Source organism: Bufo gargarizans, chromosome 4, assembly GCF_014858855.1.
Source record: "Bufo gargarizans isolate SCDJY-AF-19 chromosome 4, ASM1485885v1, whole genome shotgun sequence".
In the NCBI taxonomy this organism is placed as follows: Eukaryota; Metazoa; Chordata; class Amphibia; order Anura; family Bufonidae; genus Bufo; species Bufo gargarizans.
This window is the reverse complement of record NC_058083.1, coordinates 137,023,386-137,049,303: the sequence shown is the minus strand read 5'-3', so window position 1 is coordinate 137,049,303 and position 25,918 is coordinate 137,023,386. Positions and strand designations below refer to the sequence as shown.

At 40.6% G+C, this 25,918-nt stretch overlaps 1 protein-coding gene across 1 annotated transcript in view; it reads right to left on the bottom strand.

The window, feature by feature from the left end:
- The window catches only part of SLC9A9 (solute carrier family 9 member A9), an 804,798-nt gene that overhangs the window by 428,724 nt on the left and 350,156 nt on the right, over positions 1-25,918 (bottom strand). Inside the window, exon 9 of the mRNA XM_044291747.1 lies at positions 12,142-12,230. Within this exon, the coding sequence (XP_044147682.1) occupies positions 12,142-12,230 (89 nt within the window). The remainder of the gene's footprint in view (positions 1-12,141; positions 12,231-25,918) is intronic.

Here is a 25,918-nt window from a genome sequence, read left to right as displayed (position 1 = left end):
AATGAGTGTTTAGAGTAGAGATAAGGAGCCTGTCAGCTCCCGAAATGACGGAAAAGACATAAGATCTACAGGCAGCAACTACAGCATCTCAGCTATGCATACATAAAATGATTCCATATTTTTTAATAAAGACCAACTGAATTTTTTTATTTTTTTTTAGCTCAAAATAAGTAAAATTGGGGCCAAAAACAACCAAAAAAAACCCCCCAATTTCTCATGCACACTTGATTTTAAGTAAGAAAGAGTTCTATAAGCAGTGTGGTTATTTTCATCCCAGTTTTAATTATGAGTGCTTGCACTGTTAAAGTCCAAAGAAATGTTATTTCCTGAAATAATATACATGGAGAGAATCATAAACAATTTTTCTGCTGAGAAAAAAAAAAGTCTTGCCACAAAAAGAAATGTGACATTTATTAAAAGCTTCCTGATTACTCATTTCACATTATCCTGGTATTACTTCACATTTAAGAAATGCCAAATGATGACACTCAGTCAACAACTCATGCATTAATTACTTATAATCTGAATGATGCACAGCAAACAACTAACAACGGTATAAAATAACAAATGGAGTAATGCTCATATTACCATTTCCCTGCTCCCTTGCCAATGCTTTCCTGGTCCCACAGCCAGTCTCTGTTCACATGGCTTCAGCAGTGTCATCACTGGCCCTAGCAGGTGTTGGTAGGTTCCCTCCACTACAGTCAGAGATTGGCTGCAGCAGTCATACACTGATATTATGTAATAGCTGGAACCTGGCAGTGGTGCAGGAACCTTATCTGTATGAGAGCGGTGGTGGATTGGTAAGGTAAGCACCCATTTCATATTTTATACAAATGTCAGCTACGTAATTAATTTCGTGGGGTTGGAAAACCCCTTTAAATATTAGTATTTAACAGGTACACTGTATGTGATGTGATCAATATAGGGTTCTTACTATGAGTCTGCATGTTGCTGCATTCTTCTTTTATGATAATGATCATAGGCAAGAAGATGTTCTGAAAGCCAACATACTTGATTTCTACTAGCAAATGTTTATGCTGGTATTACTTGTTTATGCCGATGTTTCTTTACATTATTTGTATGGGCAAACTGTTCTGGTGAGAGTGTGAATGTGCAGAGCTTTCAGGTCTGTCTTACACTGGGTTCACACCTGAGCGTTTACAGCGCGTTCAAACGCGCTGTAAAACGCTCAACACGTGAAAACCAATGCTTCCCTATGGCCCTGGTTCACACTTGAGCGTTTTACAGCGCTGTAAAACGCCCTACGCTCAAAAAAGTTCTTGAGCTTCTTTGGGGCGTTTTGTCGCGCGTTCCCGTACATAGACTTTCAGGAACGCGCGACAATGGGCGTTCGCTTGTCTCTGTATGCGCGATTGTAAACGCCGGTACAATCGCGCATACAGAGCGCTCCTTTCAGAACGCTCAGGTGTGAACCCAGGGTTAAGGGACCACTTTCAGTCTCGGGGCAGGTTATATAAGCAGAAAACTATATGTGCTTGGCTAGTAATTAGGCATGACTACCTTTAACATAAACTTATATAACAGAATTAATCTATAGTTCAAACGATGAATCATTTTATAAATACAAGGCCATTTTTTCTGTTAGTTTTGATAGATGAGGGGCGCATTGTTACTTTTCTGGTACTACCACTGGTTCTGAGTCAGGACTCTTGCATACAACCGTATTTTTGTTCCGCACCCGAACCGCATGTTTTGCAGATCGGATGCGGAGCTATTCATTTTAATAGGGCCGCTAAACATGCGGACAGCACACCGCATGCTATCTGCATCTGTATGTCCACACAAATAAATAGAATATGTCCTATACATGTCCGTTTTGCAGACAAGGATAGGACATTTATATAGAAAGTAAAATGGCGGCATGCACACAGCCCCAGTATCCGTGTTTTGTGGATCCGTGGTTTGCAGACTGCAAAACACATACAGTCGGGTGCATGAGTCCTTAGGCTGGCCATGTACATCAGATAGCTGTAGGCTGGGAATTCGTTAGGGAACTTTCCTGACCCTTTACCCCCACTCCATCTGCCTTTCGAGGAGAAGCAGATGGCCCCAATAACGATTAGATGGTTGGTAAGTCCTGCAAAATAGTCTGTATTATAGGCAGGCACAGTCCTATTAGATTATTTGAACACTTATAATACAGTTTGGTTCTCCTAAATCAGGTTACTGTTCTGTATCTTGTGTAGACACTAAACCTTTCAGAAAGAATGCAGAGCAAATTCTGAGCAGACTTCAAACCAGCAAGGAATGCGGGCAGACTTTATATCCAAAGCCTGCAGAAATATGCAGATGGTAAGTAAAGGCAACTAATGCAGTACGTTTAGATAGTTAGGTACAGAGCACCTATCAGCAGGGTCAGCCCCAGAAAAAAACAAAAAATGCTGTCCATTAGGTTTGCTTCTGCTTATTAAAATGATATCTGTCTTGTGAAAATGGGTTGTGGTACTGCCCAGTGAAAAAACTTTTATTCTTTATGAAAATTAGGGCTTCAATGTACTGAGGGGCTTGACCAGCAGTGGAAAGCTGAGGAGATGAGGTGCACCAAGGAGCTAGGCCTCACTCCTCAGTGCACTAAAGATCTAATTTGCATAAGAATAACAACAGTATTTTTCTTCGGAATGGCATAACTGATTTTCACAAGACAGTTATTGTTTTAATCTGCAGGATCAACCCTAGAAGATAGTATGCCTGGTTTAATAGGGTCAATCTTGCTGAAGGTGCTTTTTAACAAATTTTACAGTGTATACAGTATGTAAACTCTAAAATTATGTTTGCTTTAACCCCTTTCACTACCGAGCCACTTTTCTCCTTAAATCCCAGACCGATTTTTGCAAAATCTGACATGTGTCCCTTTATTCTGAGATTGTTTTCTTGTTACATATTGTACTTCGTGACAGTGGTAAAATTGAGTCAAAAAATTTAATTTTTAGTTATAAAAAAAAACTAATTTACCCAAAATTTGGAAATATTTGCAAATTTGCAAATTTCAATTTCTAAGCTTTTAAAGTAGTGATACCACATATAATAGTTATTACTTTACATTTCCCATATGTCTACTTTATGTTTGGATCATTTTGTGAAGGATATTTTATTTTTTGGATACGTTATCTATCAGTTAGCAGTTTAGAAGCAAATCTTGAAATTTTTCAGAAAGTTTCCAAAATCCACTTTTTAAGGATCAGTTCGGGTCTGAAGTCACTTTGTGAGGCTTACATAATAGAAACTGTCATGGTCCTTGGAACAGTGAACCATGACTCCGTGATTATATAACAAGGGGTGGGTCCTCTGCCCTGTCTTAGGTTCGAATCACTCTGGGGTTGTTTCATTGTTCACAGTTTGTCTTTAGGATAATGGCGCCGCACTTTGGAAGGAAGGCATTGTTCTGTTTGTTTAATTATGTAATTTAATTATCTCCTGGGACTTCTCTGTTTCAAGTCCTCAATTGCATGGCCACACATATACACCCACCCAGTCAAGCTATCGGACCAATCCCTGCTGACCCAGCTTTAAGTCCTTATTTGCATGGCCAAGAGGACCTACGTGAGTGAGGACTAGAGGGGACTTTACAATTAACCAATAGGAAGTGGTTGTTTGGGCGGGGTGTTCAAACTGTTGTGTATAAAAGTGTGTTGTGTGCATTTAATAAAAGAGAGATTCCTGTTGGAACCTACATACAGCCTGCCTGATGTTTGTTCTGAGCTATTACCACTGGATCTGAATGTCACATAGCCGTAGTTCGAACCCCGGATTATCGAATGACTGAACAATCAGACATTGCGGTCTGAAGTGTGGGGAGTGCTGGGAGAGCGGAACAGAGCGAGCAAGGGGCTCGTTACAGAAACCACCCAAAAATGACCCCATTTTAGAAACTATGCCCCTGAAGGTATTTAAAACTGATTTTACAAGCTTTGTTAACCATTTAGGTGTTCCACAAGAATTAAAGGAAAATGTAGATGAAATTTCAGAAATTTCACTTTTTTGGCAGATTCTCAATTTTAATCAATTTTTCAAGTAACAAAGCAAGGGTTAAAAGACAAACAAAACTCCATATTTATTACCCCAATTCTGTAGTTTACAGAAACACCCCTATATGTGGTCGTAAACTGCTATACGGCACACAGCAGGGCGCAGAAGGAAAGGAACGCCATATGGTTTTTGGAGGGCAGATTTCACTGGGATAATTTTAAGTTGTCATGACACATTTGAAGACCCCATGATGCACCCCTAGAATACAAACTCCAAAAAAGTGACCCCATTTTGGAAAATACACCCCTCAAGGTATTCAAAACTAATTTTACAAACTTTGGTAACCCTTTAGCTGTTACACAAGAATTAAAGGGAAATGTAGATGAAATTTCTGAATTTCACTTTTTTGGCAGAGTTTCCATTTTAATAATTTTTTTTCCAGTAACAAAGCAAGGGTTAACAGCCAAACAAAATTCAATATTTATTACCCTGATTCTGCAGTTTACAGAAACACCCCATATGTGGTTATAAACTGCTGTACGGCACACGGCATGGCACAGAAGCAAAGGAACGACATATTGTTTTTGGAAGGCAGATTTCACTGGGATAATTTTAAGTTGCCATGTCACATTTGAAGACCCCATTATGGAAACTACAGGATAAGGTGGCAGTTTTTTTGGTACTATTTTAGGGTACATATGACTTTTTGATCGCTTGGTATTACACTTTTTGTGATGTAGGGTGACAAATAATGCCTTTTCTGACACAATTTATATATTTTTTTTACAGTGTTCACCTGAGGGGTTAGGTCAAGTGATATTTCAAACAGCAGGTTCTTACAGACGCGGCGATACCTAATATGTATACTTTTTTATTTACGGTATTTAAATTTTAAACAGCATTTCTTAAACAAAAAAATCATATTTTAGTGTCTCCATAGTTTTTTTTTTGGGGGGGGGGGGGGGTGATTGTCTTAGGTAGGGTCTCTATTTTTGTGGGATGAGATGACGGTTTGATTGGTACAATTTTGGGGTGCGTATGACTTTTTGATCGCTTGGTATTACACTTTTTGTGACGAAGGTGACAAAAAATGACTTCTTTTACATTGTTTTTATTTTATTTCTTTTTATGGTGTTCACCTGAGGGGTTAGTTCATGTGATATTGTTATAAAGCACGTTCTTACGGACGCAGCGATACCTAATATGTATACTTTTTTTTATTGATTTAATGTCACTACCAGAGCTTTGAGACATTCTCACAGCTCTGTGACTCCACCCCTGTGATGATGTCACTTAGAGCTTGGAGGAGTTCTCACTGCTCTGTTTCTCCGCCCCTGTGATGAGGTCTTTACTCCCAGCTGTTCCTCCTGCGTGCTGTTCCTCCTGCGTTTGATTTCCCTGCCTTTAAATCACCCCTCCTCCTATTGTAGGGCGTGGATTATATTTCTCATTTCAGTTGTAGCTCTTGCTTGAGTATCTTCACTTGTAAGCTATCAGTGTACTGGACCTGTGTTCTGCTGCAGCAAGCTCTCCGGATATTGCCAGCTGTCCTTGGATCCGTCTTCTCTGCGGCTGCAGTTCCTTCAGCTAAGTGTGCAGACATTGTTGTGTACCGGGTTATTTTCTGACTGGATCTGAGGTGGCCACGGTTCCCTCCATATACTGAGCAGGGCACCGGTGGCCGTGCCCCTTCCACTATTGTAGGGGTTACAGTGGTCATCAGTCTCAGGTACGCGGGCATGCCTCGTTCCACCATTTGGATCCGGGCATGTGCTTTAGCAGCATAGGGAGAGCTTTGAGGGTCTGACAGGGGTCACCCTTTATCTTCCCTAGTTTGAGTCCGGTCAGTAGCTCTTTTTACTGTGTTTGCTCTTGTTGCTCACAAACAGCCGTGACATTTAAGCTTTGCACAATAACAGCATTTTTGAAACAAAAAAAATCATGTTTTAGTGTCTCCATAGTCTGAGAGCCATAGTTTTTTTTATTTTTAGCGGGATGAGGTGACGGTTATATTGATATTATTTTGGGGGGCATATGCCTTTTTGATAACTTGGTGTTGCACTATTAGGGATGTAAGGTGAATTATTTTATTTTTTTTAACAGTTTTTATGAAAAAATTTTGACGGTGTTCACCTGAGGGGTTAGGTCATGTGATATTTTTATAGAGCTGGTCGATACAGACGTGGTGATACCTAATATGTCTACTTTTCTTTTTTTCCTATTTTTTTACAATTTTTTTTACTTTTTTTTTGGAAAAGGACACTTTCTTTTTTTACTTGAAACTTTAAATTTTTATTGTAAAACTTTATTTTTTAACTTCTTTTTTCACTTTATTTTTTTGTCCCACTCTGGGACTTCAACTTTTGGGGGTCTGATCACCTTTACAATGCATTACAATACTTCTGTATTGTAATGCATTGGCTGTAAGTGTATTACCAGTGTAATACACTTACAGCCTTCCCTGCCATCGAGTCCCCGTCACAGCAGCGCGGGGACGCGATGGCTACCCTGGACCTGGCAGGATCCTGCACGTGCCGCGGTATCCTGCACGTGCCGCGGTCAGTGCTGACGAGGCAGTGCAAGGGTTTATGCCCCGACATCAGTGTTTTCACCGATGCCAGCGCATACAGCAGGGGTCAGGCTATCAGTGACCATGCCGTTGATCGGGGCGGGCACAGCTCCTGCACCCGTCCGATCAGCCCGCCGTACATGTACGGCGCTGGGATTTATGTCCCACATTTATGCGCCGTACATGCGTTGCGCTGGTATCCTACTGGTAAAAATGGTTAATTCTGGTTTGTTTTTGTTTTGTTTTTTCAAATTAGTGTACACTGTTTCTTGAAGAAAACCCAAGTAAACCCAAATTTTTTTTTGCGGTTGTTGTTTTTAAATGATGATTTCATTGGGGGGAAAATACAGTTAGCTACTAAATCAACCAGTTAACCAAATTCAATTGACAATTGGCAATTTTCACTAGCGATATCCAGACATGATTACTCCCAGACCTGTTAAATTTAAATATTACTGTACCTAAATAGAGCCAGTCTGGTAATATGAAGCAGAATTTCACCAAGAGCACATTGGAATTTCATCCAGGTCACAAAATAACCCAGACAAACCTCTACAGAATTGCAGGCCTCACTTCCATCAGTTAAGTTCTGTAATACTAAAGACACTGGGCAAAAATAGCATCCATGGGAAAAGCACAAACCACTGCCCCAAAAAAATATACAAAGCTTGTTTTGCATTTCCCATGTAGATGATCACCAATACTTTTTTGGGGGAGAATATCTGTAAGACTGATGAGTCAAAGGAGGATCATTTTTGGAAGACATGAGTCTTGTTACTTCTGGTGTAAAGCTAACACCACATTCCACAATAAGAACTTCATACCAACAGTCATACATGGGATTGATATTGTTATGCTTTGTGGCTGCTTTACTTCTCAAGACCTGTACAACCTGTTATATAATTGATAGAATCATAAATTATATCTATCCGAAAATCTTGAAGGATGTGTTGTAAGGGTATTTTACATAATTAAGTACTGATTGGTTCTGTCCACTTTAATTATTCATCTTCTATATTCTTTGTAATGATAATCCTTATCCCTTTGTGCTGAGGTTTTTTTTTTCAATAATATTTTTATTTTCAAGAAAATGTTTCTGAATTTTCAAGATGATTCCTGATTGATTATCTCCGAGACATGAGTACTGCCTAGTGGACATCCTTAGGAGGAGGAGCTGAAAGGTATAAACCTTTGTGCACAAACAAAAATAATGGAGCTCTGCTGAGAACATCATCCAGATAGGATGTTGTAGGTCACTATATCCTTCGACTTGGCAACAGGAGCTCCCCCCATTTGGTTGCAGGTCAGTGAATTATTGTTATTTACCTTTACTACTCTGTATGTGATTTGTCTGTTTTATATTTTTTATCACATTTAGTAATTTTTTTTTTTTGCTTAGCCTGTATAAACTTATTTATTCTGAAATCACTTGAATTCACATTAAAACAAAGGCGAATGTTCACAGTGTGCCACTTTTGAATAGCTCAAAAGAAACTAAATTAAGGCCTTGGAGTGGCCAATTCAACTTCAATCCCATTGAGATTCATCAAAATGACCCCAAAAAGGCAGTTCATGCTCAAAAATCGTCCAATTAAAACAATTTTGAAAAGAAGAGTGGGTCAAAATTCCTCCACCACAATGTAATCACAAGTCATCACAAACGTTTGATTGCAGTTGTTACTGCCAAGGGTGGCACAACCTGTTATTAAGTTCAAGGGACAATTACTTTGGAATGATCACTAAAAAGCTGCATTTTGTGTTTACTCATGTTGCCTTTATCTTATGTTAAAATTAGTTGGATGATCTGAAAAATGGAAATGTGATGAATGAGCAAAAATAGAAGAAATCAGGTGAGGGACAAATAATTTTTCACAGCACTGTATACTTTAGTTTAAACATAGCTTTAATAATCTACTTTAAAACTTGAGTCCACGTGCATATTGTGTATTTTACACATGGATTTATGCCCAAGTTTTTAAGTACTGTGGTGCTTAAAAGTTTTCAAACTCTTCAGAATTCTCTATATTTCTGCATAAAGTTGACCTAAATCTACATCAGAGTACAGTCCTAAAAGTAGATAAAGATAACCAAATCGAACACATAAGTTAAGAATATGAAACTTGGTCATTTATTTATTGAGAAAAATTATCCAATATCTCAGGTCTGTGAGTGGCAAAAGTATGTGTACCCCTAGAGTTAGCAGATTATTTGAAGATGCAATTACGTTAGGTGTTTTCAATCAATGGGATGACCTGAGTGGATGACTTGTTTTGTTTAAAGAACAGGGATCTATGAAAGTCTAATCTTTAAATGTACCATGGCACGAACAAAAGAGATTTATAAAGACCTCAGGAGAAGAGCTGTTGATGCTCATCAGGCTATAATAGGTTACAAGATCAAAAGACTCTGGACATCTCTAAAGACTTTGGACACCACTAGTCCACAGTCGAACAGATTGTGTACAAATGGAGGAAATTCAAGACCACTATTACCCTCCCCAGAAGTGGTCGACATACAAAGATCATGTCAAGAGCAAGGCGTGTAATAAGCCATGAGGTCACAAAGGAACCCAAGGTAACCGCTAAGCAACTAAAAGAAATTCTCACATTAGCTGTTAATCTTCATGAGTCAACCATCAGTAAGACGCTTAAAGGGTCTGTCTGGGCTTTTACTTTTGATAATCTATCCTCAGTATAGGTCAACAATATTAGATCGGCAAGGGTCCAACACCAGACACCCCACCAATTAGTTGTATGAGGATACGGCATGCCCAGTGAATTAAATCAGCCAAATCTTATAGAAAATGTCAGGACAGCTATCCTTGAGCTGAATCTCAAGAGAATGTGAGTCATGCAGCTAGACAACGACCTTAAGTTCAATCATTCTACCACAGAACGGTTAAAGAATAACACTTTGAAATGTCAATGCCTTGACCTTAATTTAATAGAAATGTTGTGGAAGTACCCGAAGTGAACCGTTCATGGAACAAAACCCACCAACATAACAAAGTTAAGTTGTTTGGCACGGAGGAATGGGCTAAAATTCCTCAAAGCCAGTGTGAAGGACTAAACAATTACCGGAAACGTTTAGCTTCAGTTATTGCTGCTCAAAGGGATCACACTAGATATTAAAAGTAAGGGTTCACATTTTTTGCCACTCCCAGACATGTGATATTGGATCAGCTTCCTCAATGACTAAGTCGAATATTTTTATACTCACTTGTTGGATTTGGTAATATTTATCTATTTTTAGGACTCGTAAAAATCTGATGCAGTTTTTGATCAAATTTATGCAGAAATATAGAAAGTTCTGCAGGGTTCACACACTTTTCTAAACACACCTGCTGTGTTCATTTTGAAATCCGCAGCATGTGAATTGTTTGTGCAGATTTTCAGTGCAAATTTCAGCTTTTGCAATACAAAGGTAGAAATCTAGGGTAAAAAAAACATGTGATAAAAACGCATATAACATATTTGGATTTTGCTGCAGATTCTTTGCAGAAACACAGCGCTGTGTGCATGAAACCTTAAGCTGCCCCTGCACAATCAGATTTGCACCAGGTTTTCAGTCCGTTAAGTGGATGTGTTATCATGCATTGGCACTCACACTGCCCAAACACTGGGCACTGTAATACAACCCTTAGAGAGAAGGGGTGCTTTGAGGCATAAACAGAACTTTGACAGGAAAAGTACCACACATGAAAATCTAAGAACACATGAATTTTTCCTGGAGGAATGTTTTCAAATAAAATCATATTTTTGGGGTTTTGCATCTGCCTAATACTGTATTCCTGCACAACACATAGGTGAATTATGGCGAGTGAAGTCATCACCTATCTTGAGGTCCAAACTATACTGAATTTACCACTGAGACTTACAACATGCGAAATACAACAAAAGTTGGGGCATTACCCTTCACAAAAAGTAGAAGTCTTTGCTCTAACCCACACTAGAATGGCTGTAATCTGAAGTCTCTGCTATCTGCACCCTCGCCCTCATAGGGACAATCTACAGATCTTCATTAACTTTTTCATGATGCTTTAGAGAAACTCCAGTTTGCCATGTCCAATTGTATATATGAAAGCAGGCAAAAACAGAGTTTTCAGTTATAATTCCATCAATCTGGACATCCAGTTTACTGTGGTTATCACTTGATTTACTTGTCATGTAGAAAGCAAATCACACTGATATTTAAAGAATCACCTCGACTTCAACTAAATATCTCTGCTGCAAAAATCCTAATTGTAGACTCCAAAAGTATAGCAATTACAAGTGCTCCAATAAGACCATATTCCGTGCAGTCAATTGATAGGCAGCATGTACTGTACTTCAATACTAGCAGAGATTTAAAGAGGTGTGAAATGCATGACTTTAGGCAGCAAACCTCCTTTTTTCAAATTTACCAAAACGGCACACTTGGCATACTGTAATACAATTGGTACAGCTCACACAGGATGATGACTTATTTTCCTTAAAGAGAGTCTGTCACCTAGATTTTACATCTGTAATTAACGCCAATGTGTTATTGTGCATTTATACATCACCAAAACCATGCCTCTTATTGCGTTATCGCCACTTCCAATCCCTAGAAAACACACTTTGATGTATATGCAAATGAAGCATTAAGTACCTTCCCTTCTTCCGGTGATGTCACTCATCCAAATCTCGCGCAGGCACAGACTACCGCTGAGCCTGCACGATACAATACATACTGTGGACATTGGCTACACGGTATGTACTGCGCAGTAGAAGAACACTGGAAGAGGTGCACGGCCATCGGGAACAACAAGACTGGAGCCCAGCAACACCTGCGCAGTACATACTGTGAAGCTGATGCCCACAGTATGTACTGTAAAGTGCAGGCAATGTTTGTGTACAAGCAATTGACTTGCTGCAGATTTCAAGATCCGCACAGCAAGTCAATTTTGAATTTTGCTGATGCAAAAAATGGACATGGATGTGTGCAGGGGCGTAGCTAATGGCTCATGGGCCCTGGTGCAAGAGTTCAGCTTGGGGCCCCCCTTCCCTCAGTGCTTTGTGTCCAGGGGCAGGAAGCACAAGGCCTTCGTGCTGCCCAAGGCAAAAATAGAAACGGCACCCCCTTGAGCTAGAAGTGTAACTTGACCAGCATGCATTTTCTATAATACTGGTGTCTTCTTATGCACCACAAGGGTCTTTGAGCCCCCTCAGGCTCCTGGGCCTGGTAGCGACTGCTACCTTTGCACCCCCTATAGCTACGCCCTGGATGTTTGAATAAGGCTTAAAGGGGAGAATCCAACGGCCTATAAATGAGAAGCACACAGTGGTTGGCTAAATGTGCCCTCCAGATTGTGAATGTGTAGCTCCTATATATGACCTGCGTCAGATTTCCAAAACTAAGAGCACTTCTAAAGGAGAGCAAAAGTGAAGTATTGGGACCAGTGGTACTCTACTCTTCTCAATAGCTTAATAATCCAACAGAGCATCTGAAGTTCTCTGCCGATGACAGCCTTTATGGTTAGCATGGGAGGTGTAGTTCTATAGGACAGATCAGTTACTTCCAGTGAGGATTACAAATAATATTAAAATTTACTCTCATCCTACCTGTTTAGTTCTCAGTTTGGACTCCTCCGATAAGTTGTTGTATGTGTAATGGGCTTGGGTCACTCCACAAAACAAGACGGCAACAATCCCTGCAAAGCAAGTTGTAGAGACCACTATGAAAATAAGAAGTAATTCAAAATCAACATATACAACATAATCCTATATATATATATATATATATATATATATTGTGGGCTTTTGCTCTGGTAGACAGGCTAGCGGACACAGTATAGAGGCAATCACAAAGTCTTTAACTTAAACAGTTGGGTGTTCATTCACACATAAGGAAAAACAAAATGACTGTTCAGAGTCTTGGTGTTTGTTCACATCATGCAATGTCCATAGAACAAAATCTTCACCTGGTTAGCAGTTTTCCATCTGCAGTCCACAGCAGGCTTTAGGGGCCTGTTTTCCGGCATGCGGCTCTCAGCCCTTTAGCATGGCACAAATTCACAGGTCCCAAAACAGAGAGACTCCCCGGCTTCTCTGTTAGATGGAGGAAAAACCACACCCTGCTGAGACTGCTGGCTGGGTTTTATATAGGCCAAAAAAGACCCGGCCTGGAGCGTGGAGAGGAGCCACCCACCCAGCACTTTGGATACTCCCAGTAAGAGCCGGCCCGGATCGGCTTTACAGCCATACTAACAACAAAACAGTGTCAGTGAGCACTAGTTGCCACTGACACTTAAAACTACCGGCTCTTACCTCACCGAGGCCAGGAATCTCGGTGACACATACCTTCTATCAATGACGGCCCTTTGCGCCTTACTACAATATATAATGAAAAGCCTATAAACAGAGAGCTGCTCCCTAGTGTAAAACTCTTTGTGCATCTCATATTTTCTAGGAATGAAAATGACTATCATTTGTTAAATCTTCATGCGACAAGCGCTACAAAAATATGAATTTCACAAGCCCCTTAGGTAATATCTTATCTACTTGAAGTACAAGCCTAAAGTGTTGCTTTGTTTAGTGATCAGCAGGACTTTGCAGCTGTCAGGATTGCAGTCAGGAAGAAAGCCCTTGCTGTACTATGTACTGTACCAATGAACTAAAGCGCATCCTCAGCCAAAAATCACATCTAATTAAGTATTTTTAAACATCATTATCTTCAAACAGCTGTCGAAGAGCCATTGACAGCCGAGGTAAACACAGTATCTGGATCCAGGATCACACTGCTGGGATGCATCATGCTGTAAGTGGCTTGATATGATAGAATTAAGCAAGCAGCACTTGGTGCTTGTCTCAAAATGTATCGGAGCTATGTTTTTGGATTTCATAAAAGGCTAATACCACTGTACACTGCATTGTAATTATATACATCCTTGGGCAATTCAAAGCGTTAGTTCATAAAGTTCATATGTTAAGTTAAGGCCTCATGCACACGACAGTATTTTTTCACTGTCCGCAAAAACGGGGTCCGTAGGTCCGTGATTCGTGACCGTTTTTTCGTCCGTGGGTCTTCCTTGATTTTTGGAGGATTCACGGACATGAAAAAAAAGTCGTTTTGGTGTCCTCCTGGCCGTGCAGAGCCAAACGGATCCGTCCTAAATTACAATGCAAGTCAATGGGGACGGATCCGTTTGACGTTGACACAATATGGTGCATTTTCAAACGGATCCGTCCCCACTGACTTTCAATGTAAAGTCAGGAGTCCCTTTTATACCATCGGATCGGAGTTTTCTCCAATCCGATGGTATATTTTAACTTGAAGCGTCCCCATCACCATGGGAACGCCTCTATGTTAGATTATACTGTCGGATATGAGATAGATCGTGAAAACTCATATCCGACGGTATATTCTAACACAGAGGCGTTCCCATGGTGATGGGGACGCTTCTAGTTAGAATACACTACAAACTTTGTACATGACTGCCCCCTGCTGCCTGGCAGCACCCGATCTCTTACAGGGGGCCGTGATCAGCACAATTAACCCCTGTGCCGCTCCTGAAGGGGTTAATTGTGGGTATCATAGCCCCCTGTAAGAGATCAGGGCTGCCAGGCAGCAGGGGGCAGACCCCCCCTCCCCAGTTTGAATATCATTGGTGGCCAGTGTGCGCCCCCCCTCCCTCCCTCTATTGTAATAATAGGTTGGTGGCACAGTGTGCGGCCCCTCGCCCCCCCATCCTCCCTCTATTGTAATAATTTGTTGGTGGCACAGTGTGCGCCCCCCATTGGCCCCCCCTCCCTCTATAGCATTAACAACATTGGTGGCAGTGTGCGGCCTCCCATCTGCCCCCCCCATCATTGGTGGCAGCGGAGTTCCGATCGGAGTCCCAGTTTAATCGCTGGGGCTCCGATCGGTAACCATAGAGGGAGGAAGGGGGGGCCGGGGGGGGCGCACACTGTGCCACCAACGAATTATTACAATAGAGGGAGGAAGGGGGGCGGCACTGGCCACCAATGAAATTTAAACTGGGGAGGAAGGGGGGTCTGCCCCCTGCTGCCTGGCAGCCCCAGATCTCTTACAGGGGGCTATGATAGGCACAATTAACCCCTTCAGGTGCAGCACCTGAGGGGTTAATTGTACGGATCACAGCCCACAGTAAGAGATCGGGTACTGCCAGGCAGCAGTCATGTACACAGTTCGTTGTATATTCTAACTAGAAGCGTCCTCATCACCATGTGAAAACTCAGCTCTGAAAAAGCTTTTATGCAGACGGATCTTCGGATCCGTCTGTATGAAAGTAACCTACGGCCACGGATCACGGACACGGATGCCAATCTTGTGTGCATCCGTGTTCTTTCACGGACCCATTGACTTGAATGGGTCAGTGAACCGTTGTCCGTCAAAAAAATAGGACAGGTTTTGACGGACAGGATACACGGATCACGGTCTCGGCTGCAAAATGGTGCATTTTCCAATTTTTCCACGGACCCATTGAAAGTCAATGGGTCCGCGAAAATAAACGGAAAACGGCACAACGGCCACGGATGCACACAACAGTCGTGTGCATGAGGCCTAAAGGGAGCCTCTCATGTTGAACATGGTCTCTGAGCTGCAGGCAGCACGATATAGAGCAGGAGGAGCTGAGCAGATTAATATATAGTTTTATTGGAAAAAAATCTGTAAAACTTGTATTTTATTCATTTATATTTCTGCTCATTCTGCTCTTCGAAGTCAAGGAGGCGATCCTATCAGTGATTAACAGCTATCTCTGTATGCAGTGTCATAGAGGGAAGGCTTGCAGTAGAAACCTGTCACCTCGCAAAGGCCTCCAGATCTGCCATGTATGGGACCCTCAGGCTGGGTCTCTAACGCACACTGTCAATGTGAAACTGACAGTTTTAATGTAGTTCAATACAGCATGTATCGTACTACACTGAAACAGGGATCAGACCCTGAAATGTTAAAGTCCCTATACTGGGACAACAACAAAAAAAGTGAAAAGAAAGTAAAAAAAAAAAGTTTTATGAAAAGAAAAAAATAAATAAAAAAGTTTACAGTAAAAAAAGTGGCCCTTTTCCTTCATCAAGTGATTTTTGATAAAAAATAATGTCATAAAAATAGACATATTAGATATCGCCGTGTCCATAACAAGTGGCTCTATAAAAATATCACATGACTTTTCCCCTCAGCTGAACGCCGTAAAAAATAAAATAAAAACTGTGCCAAAAACAGACAGAAAAAAAAAAAAAAAAAATTTCAAAGATACTTTTTATGCTACGCTATTTGCTCCTTTATTTTCCTTTAATTCTTGTGGCACACCTGAAGGGTTAACAAAGTTTGCAAAATTATATTTGAATAACTTGAGGGGTATGGTTTCTAAAATGGGATAATTTAGGGATAGTTTATATTATGTAAGCCCCGCAAAGTGTCTTCATAACTGAATTGGTCCTTAAAAAAAAAGCTTCAAAGTTTCAATGCGGTGGCCATACCAGAAAATATTGGAAAAAAGTGGATTTTAGTGAGAAAAAGTATATTGCATCTCCCACATGGACACAAAATATTAGCTAGGGATGTTTATTGTTAAAAAATTACTGTGCTTCAAAAGATATTCCCACACTAGGAGCATAAACTCTCACAGCTCCACACTCTAATTGGAATATTTAGAGATAAATTTGTACAATATATTTATATTTATTCAAAATCCCTGTTCTTAAACCTCTAATATTGTCACGGGAAGGTAGGTAAGCAGGGAAATAACCAAACACGGGGAAAACAAACAGAACAATAGACTATGCCCAAAAGCTAGGGAGAAAAGGGTCACCTCCTAGCGATGCCTAAGGCTTTTCCTATACTGCTGTGCACATGTGCATACCCTTATGGTGGATATGCACATGCCCTCGTGCCTAAGTCTATATACCCTGGGAGAACCCTGAGCAGTAGGGAAAGGTGAAGAGGCGACCTGCTTTTTAAAACTGTAAGAAGCAAGCGTCTCCCTAGAGGCCTAGATAAAGGACACCAAGGGAAGAAACAAGGACTTATCTTGAGCTGAGCTGGAGCAGACAATCCACAACACATCCAAAGCCCACAGGAATGAACTATAACCTGCACAGGCCACTGGGAGAAGGAGGAATAAATAGCCTCGCTAACAATCAACCCAGTACACCTGAGGGAAGGTGGATCCAGCTCAAACCCAAACCAAAACAAAGAGAAGAATCAGACATGTGCAGCCAGCCTGGCAGATCTCCGCACATTCACAGGGCAAGGCGTGACAAATATTAGACGTAATTTGTCTTGAAAGATAGAGGCGGGATTCAAAGGTAACTTCCGATAAGAGACTTCATCACTGAGGTGGCTGATATGCAATAGTCTAGAAAGACTAGTGTTCTTAAATACTATCGTTCTTGTTTTCTGATTGATCAGCTATCCATTTAAAGGGTTATGCCATGACAGATGTAAAAAAAATATGAAAATCAGACATCGTGAAGAACATGACAATCTCTTTGTAACAAGGCTAGAACTGGCCATGTAACAGAGCTCTCATCATTTGTTGCTCAAATTGGTCCGCTAGATTTAGTTCATGCTGGCAGCTCAGGAGGCGTGTCCTTTCTTGAGGAGAAAGCGGGCATGTCTTTTCTCAGGAGGAACATCCTTTCTGCTATGGCTCTTTCCCTGTAACTATAACAGCTTCTAACAGTAGATATGACTAGTAGTAGTTGAAGGATGGAACTCAGCTTGTGCGATCACCTCAGTAGGGGGATGTGCACATTACTATACAGAGTAAACACCAGGGGGCGCCATTATAATGAAGTAAAAAGAATATCTCACAACTAGAGCATTATTATAACAGAAAATAAATGACAAAAGTAACTAGTTTTACATGCTGAATTATATTAAAATAACATTTAATGGTGTCAGAACCAATTCAACCAGTCACTCCAGCTCCATTCTTTCAGTCCACAGTATTTATTGGTAAGTGCATCCTGTACATGAGGCATGGTTGTGACACTCCTCAAAGTGGTATTATTCTACGAAAGTGCCCCTATACTTACTGTATACTTCAGATTTCCCTCTTTCAACATGTCATGACACGTAACAGCTGGAATATTGGCGAATTTACTGACTGTGACAGTAGCCGCTGCTGATGAATAGTTATGTATAGCAATATGCATTCCAACTATACAGGGAGAACACAGCAAAGGGTGGAGGCAATGAGGGATGTATCAGAAAGGAAAGCAGTTGTGTATATCATAAAGTAAGAAGCATAGCTCAGGCAAGTATATTGTAAACTAGGGAATTTTTAAAGCCATACTTAGGGTCTGACCAATTTGATCGGTAGAGTCTAAGAGTATATTCACAGGCGGCAGTTTTGTTGCAAAAAATTATGCAACTCAAAATCATTTTCATGCATCTCGAAGGAGCTGTTTTTGCAGCAAGCACAGCTTTTAGATAAATCAGACAGGCGCTGAAAATGTTTGCAACAAATCTGCCACATGTGAATACCTCCTCGTGTGTATGCGCCCTCCAGGTGTAAAATGAAAGATCATACTCCAGAGCTGCAATAAGGGTTGAGCGAATATGTGATGTGGACTTTGATCTGAATTTCAGGGAAAATTCGATTCACTGCAAAGCCCAATTTCCGATTGTTTTTTGGACTGGTAACGAATCAATTTTCCCTGAAATGGTGTTAAAAAAAGAATACGTACTCACCTCATCCATTTGAGCGTGAAGAGGCTACCATCTTGATTGAAGATCCCGTGTGAAATTTTGGGCGCAGCGACGTATGAAGTCACCATGACGGCCAGCGAAATGTCGTCGTCACGCACCACACGAGATATTTAATCAAGATGGCCGCAGAGGCCTCTTTGCTCTTAACTCCTTAACCTCTGAAAGCCCAGGAGATGCCGCGAACAGCGATGAACGTGGTATCTGAGGGGTACAAAAACGGGGAGCGGTGCAATCGTTGCTCCCAGTCATTGAGCCTGCTACATACAAAGTAATGTGCTTTGTGAAGATGTAATTAGTCACAAAGCTAATTTCTTTGTGAAATTTGGCGACGCAGCCGCATCAAATTTTTAAAAACTTTTCTCATCTCTAGCTGCAATCATAATTTTGCTTGTTGAATCTGCTAATAGTTGACAGTTCGTGAACAGACATCTTTAGCTTCCTCTACTGCACTGCTTTGAGATTACAGTTTTCCTATTTTGGATCATAGTACAAGGACTTCACTTTATAGGATGCACATGATCATCAAATCAAGCTATCTCCAGACTCTCAACAATCGAGAAGACCTTACTTCCAGATAAGTAATGACCAATATTTTACCGTATAGCCATGAATTGATATAATGTAACTGCAGCAAAATAATAATACTTTAGTGATAGCCGATTTGGCCGGTAACACAAATCCAACCGCAAGAACTGCTGTAGTACAGTACTAGTAAACACTCCATTGGACTCAATTCACAAGATGCTCATGACTCTCTGCAGATTTGCAGAAGAGCAGATGTTAAATTGCTGCAAAAATGCCATAAACAAGCAGGGAGTTGACACATCTGCTGGACTAGGTTTGTGGCTTTTGAGGTTAAAGAATTGTCTGAGGTCCCTTAAAATATGAATTTTAACAAGATCAGCAGCTCAAACTTGCCATTAACATTCATTTAGTCAGCTACGGAGGTCCCTCCAGAGCTGGCAGTAATTGCAGCTGTTCATGACATCATATGCATTAGTATTGCCAGCAATCTCATAAGGTGTTTGGCAGCTGGCTAACACAAACTGTAATATGCTTATAGCCTGCCCACACTCAGCGGACTGAGGGTAACAGCATATTCAGGTGCACCAGGATCATACATCACTTTATCTAATTACATTCCTTAGAAAAGGCCTGACAAAGTACATTCTGCACTGATGGGTAGAAGGTGAAGCCACACATTTGTCCTGGTAAGATAAACAGGCATGCACTGGGCGGTTTGTCACTTTGCAGGTACAACTGCTCCTCCCTGCCTCCATGACATCATCAGAAACAAATTCACTGCATCATTGAGATGTACGTGGATAAATGGATTTTACAAGATATAATGAGAGTTGGAGAACTTCCTGAAGGACACCAATGATATATATTTTTTAAAATCAGATTGATGAAATATTGGGTGCTGATGCTGTGTTCATATGACTAGATATACAAAAAATATACTGCAGGGATCAATTGTGTTAAATAACAATTTGGAGTAATACAGTATTGGATAATGAGATGATATAATTTTTCATGACATTATTGGAGATGGTGTCAAAGAATTATTTCAGGTTTGACAATGACTTTTACTTATCACAGAAAGCAACCATCTAAAACTTAACTTTTATTAGGATCATTAAATATCCAAAAAAAGGACTAATAAACAAGAATGCAACTACAGAAAGAGCTGTAATGGCCCGGACAGGCGGCCAACGCCAATGGGATGAGCAGTGGGGCAACATGTCTATATACCTATGTCTGTCCCTGCTCCACCCTACAATGATAACCTCAGCCCAGAGATACACCTGGATGGTAGGTGTACTCTGTCCGTGTACCTTGGCTAACCTGTCCTTACAAGGCCCTCACTTCAATATAATATACGATACAAAATTGAAAATCCCACAATTTGACACACAGTACTTGGTTCACAATCTCAGTGCTATTCACAGTCCCAACGCGTTTCCCCTTATAATAACTAAGGTTCGCCAGGGGACATTTGGTATCAGACATTAATAGTTAGATAATAAGTCAAGTGTATAAAAAAAAATTTTTTACACAAAGGAGACAACGAGAAAAATAAGGAAGAAGAAACTGGAGCGCCCCAAACCGGCACTGGTCTGTGAGAGATAAACTACACTTTATGTATAGAAGAGAACAATGTTGAGGTCAAAAGATACTTCAATAATAACCACCAGTATAGTACTTATCTGATAAATCAAGTCGACGTTCATTCACCCACAGACCGATGGTGCACAGTTGGAGGGGCTCCATGGGGCAGAAGGATACAATGACTTTTACTTGCAGTTCCAAGTTATCACAAAATGTATTTTCAGAAAAGGGGTTTGGGGAAGTCGTCCACAAGGCTGTGATATGTGGTCATTGTGCTCCTGCTTTTAAGAATGATGAGAGATCTCTTTTTAATTCTGTTAGTTTTTTGAATTGCTGTAATGAGCCTATCTAGTTATCTGTCACCTATGAGTGTGATATTATAAAACATTTTTGAAAGTTCAGACAAAAAGAGGGGGGTTTCGAATCCCACCGATTGTGATAATTTACTTTATTATACTGGCCATCATTCTTCCCATATTTTTCTCAGTATATCGAAGTCAGTTGATCTTCAAGTGTCCATCAGCTGCTCCTTATTTAGTATATGTAGGAAAAAAGGTGGTTCAGGTACAGGGTGGGTTAATAGAGGTATTTTGTATGAAATGTGTAGAAAATATAATGAAGTATGACACCTAGATTATATGTGTGGCTCATGTCCAACTCAGAGCGCGCACACTGACACTTTGCTTTAATGTGTTCGTTGAAGTCATGTTCCTTTTCAACAATGTAGCAATGTGTTGGCGATTTTATGTGTGAAAATTTTCATGAAAATTTTCATATAAAAAAATAAATAAAAATCTTCATACGATTTTATTGTATGTTTTAAAAGGGTCGATTTTATAATGCGATTTTAAATAATCAAATGTTTATCGAATGTATACGATTTTATAATGTGATTTTAAATAATCAAATGTTTATCGAATGTATACGATTTAAATAATCAAATGTTTATCGAATGTATACGATTATATGTGAATCGGAATTCGGGAAACAGGATCTGACATAAGAGTTGGGAGGTATAAGAACACAGCTTTGGCTGATTAGTTTGTAACGCCCCAGATGAAGCAAAGGCAAAACCTGAGTCGGGCATCTACACACGCTTTTTACCTATCGATGTTTGTAAGTACAATAAACCTTAGGGGAACAGATAGGGAAATCTGTCACAGAGACCGTGATCGCCGAACAGTGTGCTGTCTTCCTGGCGCTAGAGTTCGACACATCGCGGATCGGGTTGACAGATTACTGGGAGGGGCTGGAGAAGATCCAGCGGTCATGGTCCATATCGGAACCAATGACAAAGTAAGGGGTAGGTGGAGAGTCCTTAAAAATGATTTCAGGGATTTAGGTCAAAAGCTGAGGGCAAGGACCTCAAAGGTAGTATTTTCCGAAATACTACCTGTACCACGGGCCACACAAGAGAGGAGGTGGGAGATTAGGGAAATTAACAAGTGGCTCAAGAACTGGTGTAGGAAGGAGGGGTTTGGGTTCCTGGAGAACTGGGCCGACTTCTCTATCGGCTACAGGCTCTATCGTAGGGACGGGCTGCACCTCAATGGGGAAGGGGCAGCTGTGTTGGGGAAGAAGATGGCTAGAAGGTTGGAGGAGTGTTTAAACTAGGGACTGGGGGGAAGGGTAATTATGTTATAGAATGGGAAGATAGTGCAGATAGAGACCGGGGGCAAGGTAGTGAGACTGGGGGAGGAATGGAAGGAGGGACTAGAACAGTTCAGAAGGAAAGGTGTAGAGTAAAAAATATACATAAACCTCTCAAATGTATGTATACTAATGCCAGAAGCCTGACTAATAAAACTGGTGAACTGGAATTAGTGATGTGTGAGGAGGACTATGACATAGTGGGAATAACTGAGACATGGCTGGATGATAGCTATGACTGGGCGGTTAATGTACAAGGTTACAGTCTGTTTAGAAAGGATCGTCAAAACCGGAGAGCGGGAGGGGTCTGCCTTTATGTAAAGTCCGGTCTAAAGACCACACTCCGTGAAGATATAAGTGAGGGACATGAACATGTGGAGTCACTGTGGGTAGAAATACATGGCGCTAAAAACAATAATAAATTACTAATAGGAGTTTACTATAAACCACCTAATATACCAGAGTCCACAGAAAATCTACTACTAAACGAGATAGACGAGGCGGCAAATCATAATGAGGTGGTTATTATGGGGGACTTCAACTACCCAGATATAGACTGGGAAACTGAAACTTGTATATCTCATAAAGGAAACAGGTTCTTGGCAATAACCAAAGACAATTACCTCGCCCAACTGGTTCAGGACCCGACTAGAGGGACGGCCATACTGGACTTAGTATTAACCAATAGGCCTGACAGAACAACAGACGTGCAGGTTGGGGGACACCTGGGAAATAGTGACCACAAAGTAATAACCTTTCAATTATCATTCAAAAGAGCGTTTCTACAGGGAGGAACAAAAATACCAAACTTCAAAAAAGCTAAATTTAGCCAACTAAGAGAGGCCATAGGCCTAACTAAATGGGATAAAGTCCTCACAAATAAAAATACAGCCACAAAATGGGATATCTTTAAAAGCATCCTAAAATCTCATTGTGAGAGGTACATACCGTATGGGAATAAAAGGTTAAGGAACAAAAAGAAACCAATGTGGATAAACAGAACTGTAAAGAAAGCAATAAATGACAAAAAGAAAGCATATAAAACACTAAAACAGGAGGGTAGCACGGAAGCACTGAAAAACTATAAGGAAAAAAATAGAACATGTAAAAAACTAATAAAAGCGGCCAAACTAGAGACTGAGAGATTAATTGCCAAAGAGAGTAAAACTAACCCTAAAATATTCTTCAATTATATAAATGTTAAAAAGTATAAATCTGAAGGTGTCGGCCCATTAAAGAGTAATGAGGGGGGAGTCGCAGAGAGCGACGAAGAGAAAGCAAAGCTGTTAAATATTTTTTCTCCAATGTATTCACTGAGGAAAATAAACTGTCAGATGACATGCCGAATGTTGAAATAAATTCCCCATTAAAAGTGTCCTGTCTGACCCAGGAAGAAGTGCAACAGCGACTTAAAAAGATTAAAATAGACAAATCGCCAGGACCGGATGGCATACACCCCCGTATCCTAAGGGAATTAAGTAATGTCATAGCCAGACCCTTATTTCCGATATTTGCAGATTCTATACTGACAGGGAATGTCCCACAGGATTGGCGCATGGCAAATGTGGTGCCAATATTCAAAAAGGGTCCAAAAACAGAGCCTGGAAACTATAGGCTGGTAAGTTTAACATCTGTTGTGGGTAAACTGTTTGAAGGTTTTCTGAGAGATGCTATGTTAGAGCATCTTAACGGAAATAAGCAAATAACGCCATATCAGCATGGCTTTGTGAGGGATCGATCATGTCAAACAAATTTAATCAGTTTCTATGAGGAGGTAAGTTCTAGACTTGACAGCGGCGAATCAATGGATGTCGTGTATCTGGACTTCTCCAAAGCATTTGACACTGTACCACATAAAAGGTTAGTATATAAAATGAGAATGCTCGGACTGGGAGAAAACGTCTGTAAGTGGGTAAGTAACTGGCTCAATGATAGAAAACAGAGGGTGGTTATTAATGGTAAATACTCAGATTGGGTCACTGTCACTAGTGGAGAACCTCAGGGGTCAGTATTGGGCCCTATTCTCTTCAATATATTTATTAATGATCTTGTAGAAGGCTTGCATAGTAAAATATAAATTTTTGCAGATGACACCAAACTGTGTAAAGTAATTAACACTGAAGAGGACAGTATACTACTACAGAGGGTTCTGGATAGATTGGAGGCTTGGGCAGATAAGTGGCAGATGAGGTTTAACACTGACAAATGTAAAGTTATGCACATGGGAAGGAATAATGCAAGTCACCCGTACTTATTAAATGGGAAAACACTCGGTAACACTGACATGGAAAAAGATCTAGGAATTTTAATAAACAGCAAACTAAGCTGCAAAAACCAGTGTCAGGCAGCTGCTGCCAAGGCCAATAAGATAATGGGTTGCATCAAAAGGGGCATAGATGCCCGTGATGAGAACATAGTTCTACCACTTTACAAATCATTAGTCAGACCACACATGGAGTACTGTGTACAGTTCTGGGCTCCAGTGAACAAAGCAGACATAGCAGAGCTGGAGAGGGTCCAGAGGAGGGCAACTAAAGTAATAACTGGAATGGGACAACTACAGTACCCTGAAAGATTATCAAAATTAGGGTTATTCACTTTAGAAAAAAGACGACTGAGAGGAGATCTAATTAATATGTATAAATATATCAGGGGTCAGTACAGAGATCTATCCCATCATCTATTCATTCCCAGGATGGTGACTGTGACGAGGGGACATCCTCTGCGTCTGGAGTAAAGAAGGTTTGTACACAAACATAGAAGAGGATTCTTTACGGTAAGAGCAGTGAGACTATGGAACTCTCTGCCTGAGGAGGTGGTGATGGTGAGTACAATAAAGGAATTCAAGAGAGGCCTGGATGTATTTCTGGAGTGTAATAATATTACAGGCTATAGCTACTAGAGAGGGGTCGTTGATTCAGGGATTTATTCTGATTGCCTGATTGGAGTCGGGAAGGAATTTTTATTCCCCTAAAGTGAGGAAAATTGGCTTCTACCTCACAGGGGTTTTTTGCCTTCCTCTGGATCAACTTGCAGGATGACAGGCCGAACTCGATGGACAAATGTCTTTTTTCGGCCTTATGTACTATGTTACTATGTTACTGAATATTAAAACACCCTGGGTATTGCACTATGTTCTGTTTCTCCTGAAGGAGAGGAGGAAAGAAACTTTGCTGGTTGGTATCGGGATTGTTATTGGAGATGTGCCTGTAACATCGTGGAATCTCCATAGAATCTTCCTGTGAGTGAAACGCCTGCCTGTGGAAACCTAGTGCGGACCCATACATATGTACAAAGCAAGGGTTAACAGCCAAACAAAACTCAATATTTATGGCTCTGATTCTGTTGTTTACAGAAACACCCCATATGTGGTCGTAAACTGCTGTACGGGCACACGGCAGGGCACAGAAGGAAAGTCATACGGTTTTTGGAAGGCAGATTTTGCTGGACTGGTTTTTTGACACCATGTCCCATTTGAAGCCCCCCTGATGCACCCCTGGAGTAGAAACTCCAAAAAAGTGACCCATTTTAGAAACTACGGGATAGGGTGGCAGTTTTGTTGGTACTAGTTTAGGGTACATATGAGTTGCTCTATATTACACTTTCTTGTGAGGCAAGGCAACAAGAAATAGCTGTTTTGGCACCGTTTTTATTTTTTGTTATTTACAACATTCATCTGACAGGTTAGATCATGTGGTGACGCGGCGATACCTAATATGTATACAATTTTTTTTATTTATGTAAGTTTTACACAATGATTTCATTTTTTTAAACCAAAATGTTTTAGTGTCTCTATAGTCTGAGAGCCATAGTTTTTTTCAGTTTTTGGGCGATTATCTTGGGTAGGGTATGATTTTTGCAGGATGAGATGACGGCTTGATTGGCACTATTTTGGGGGTG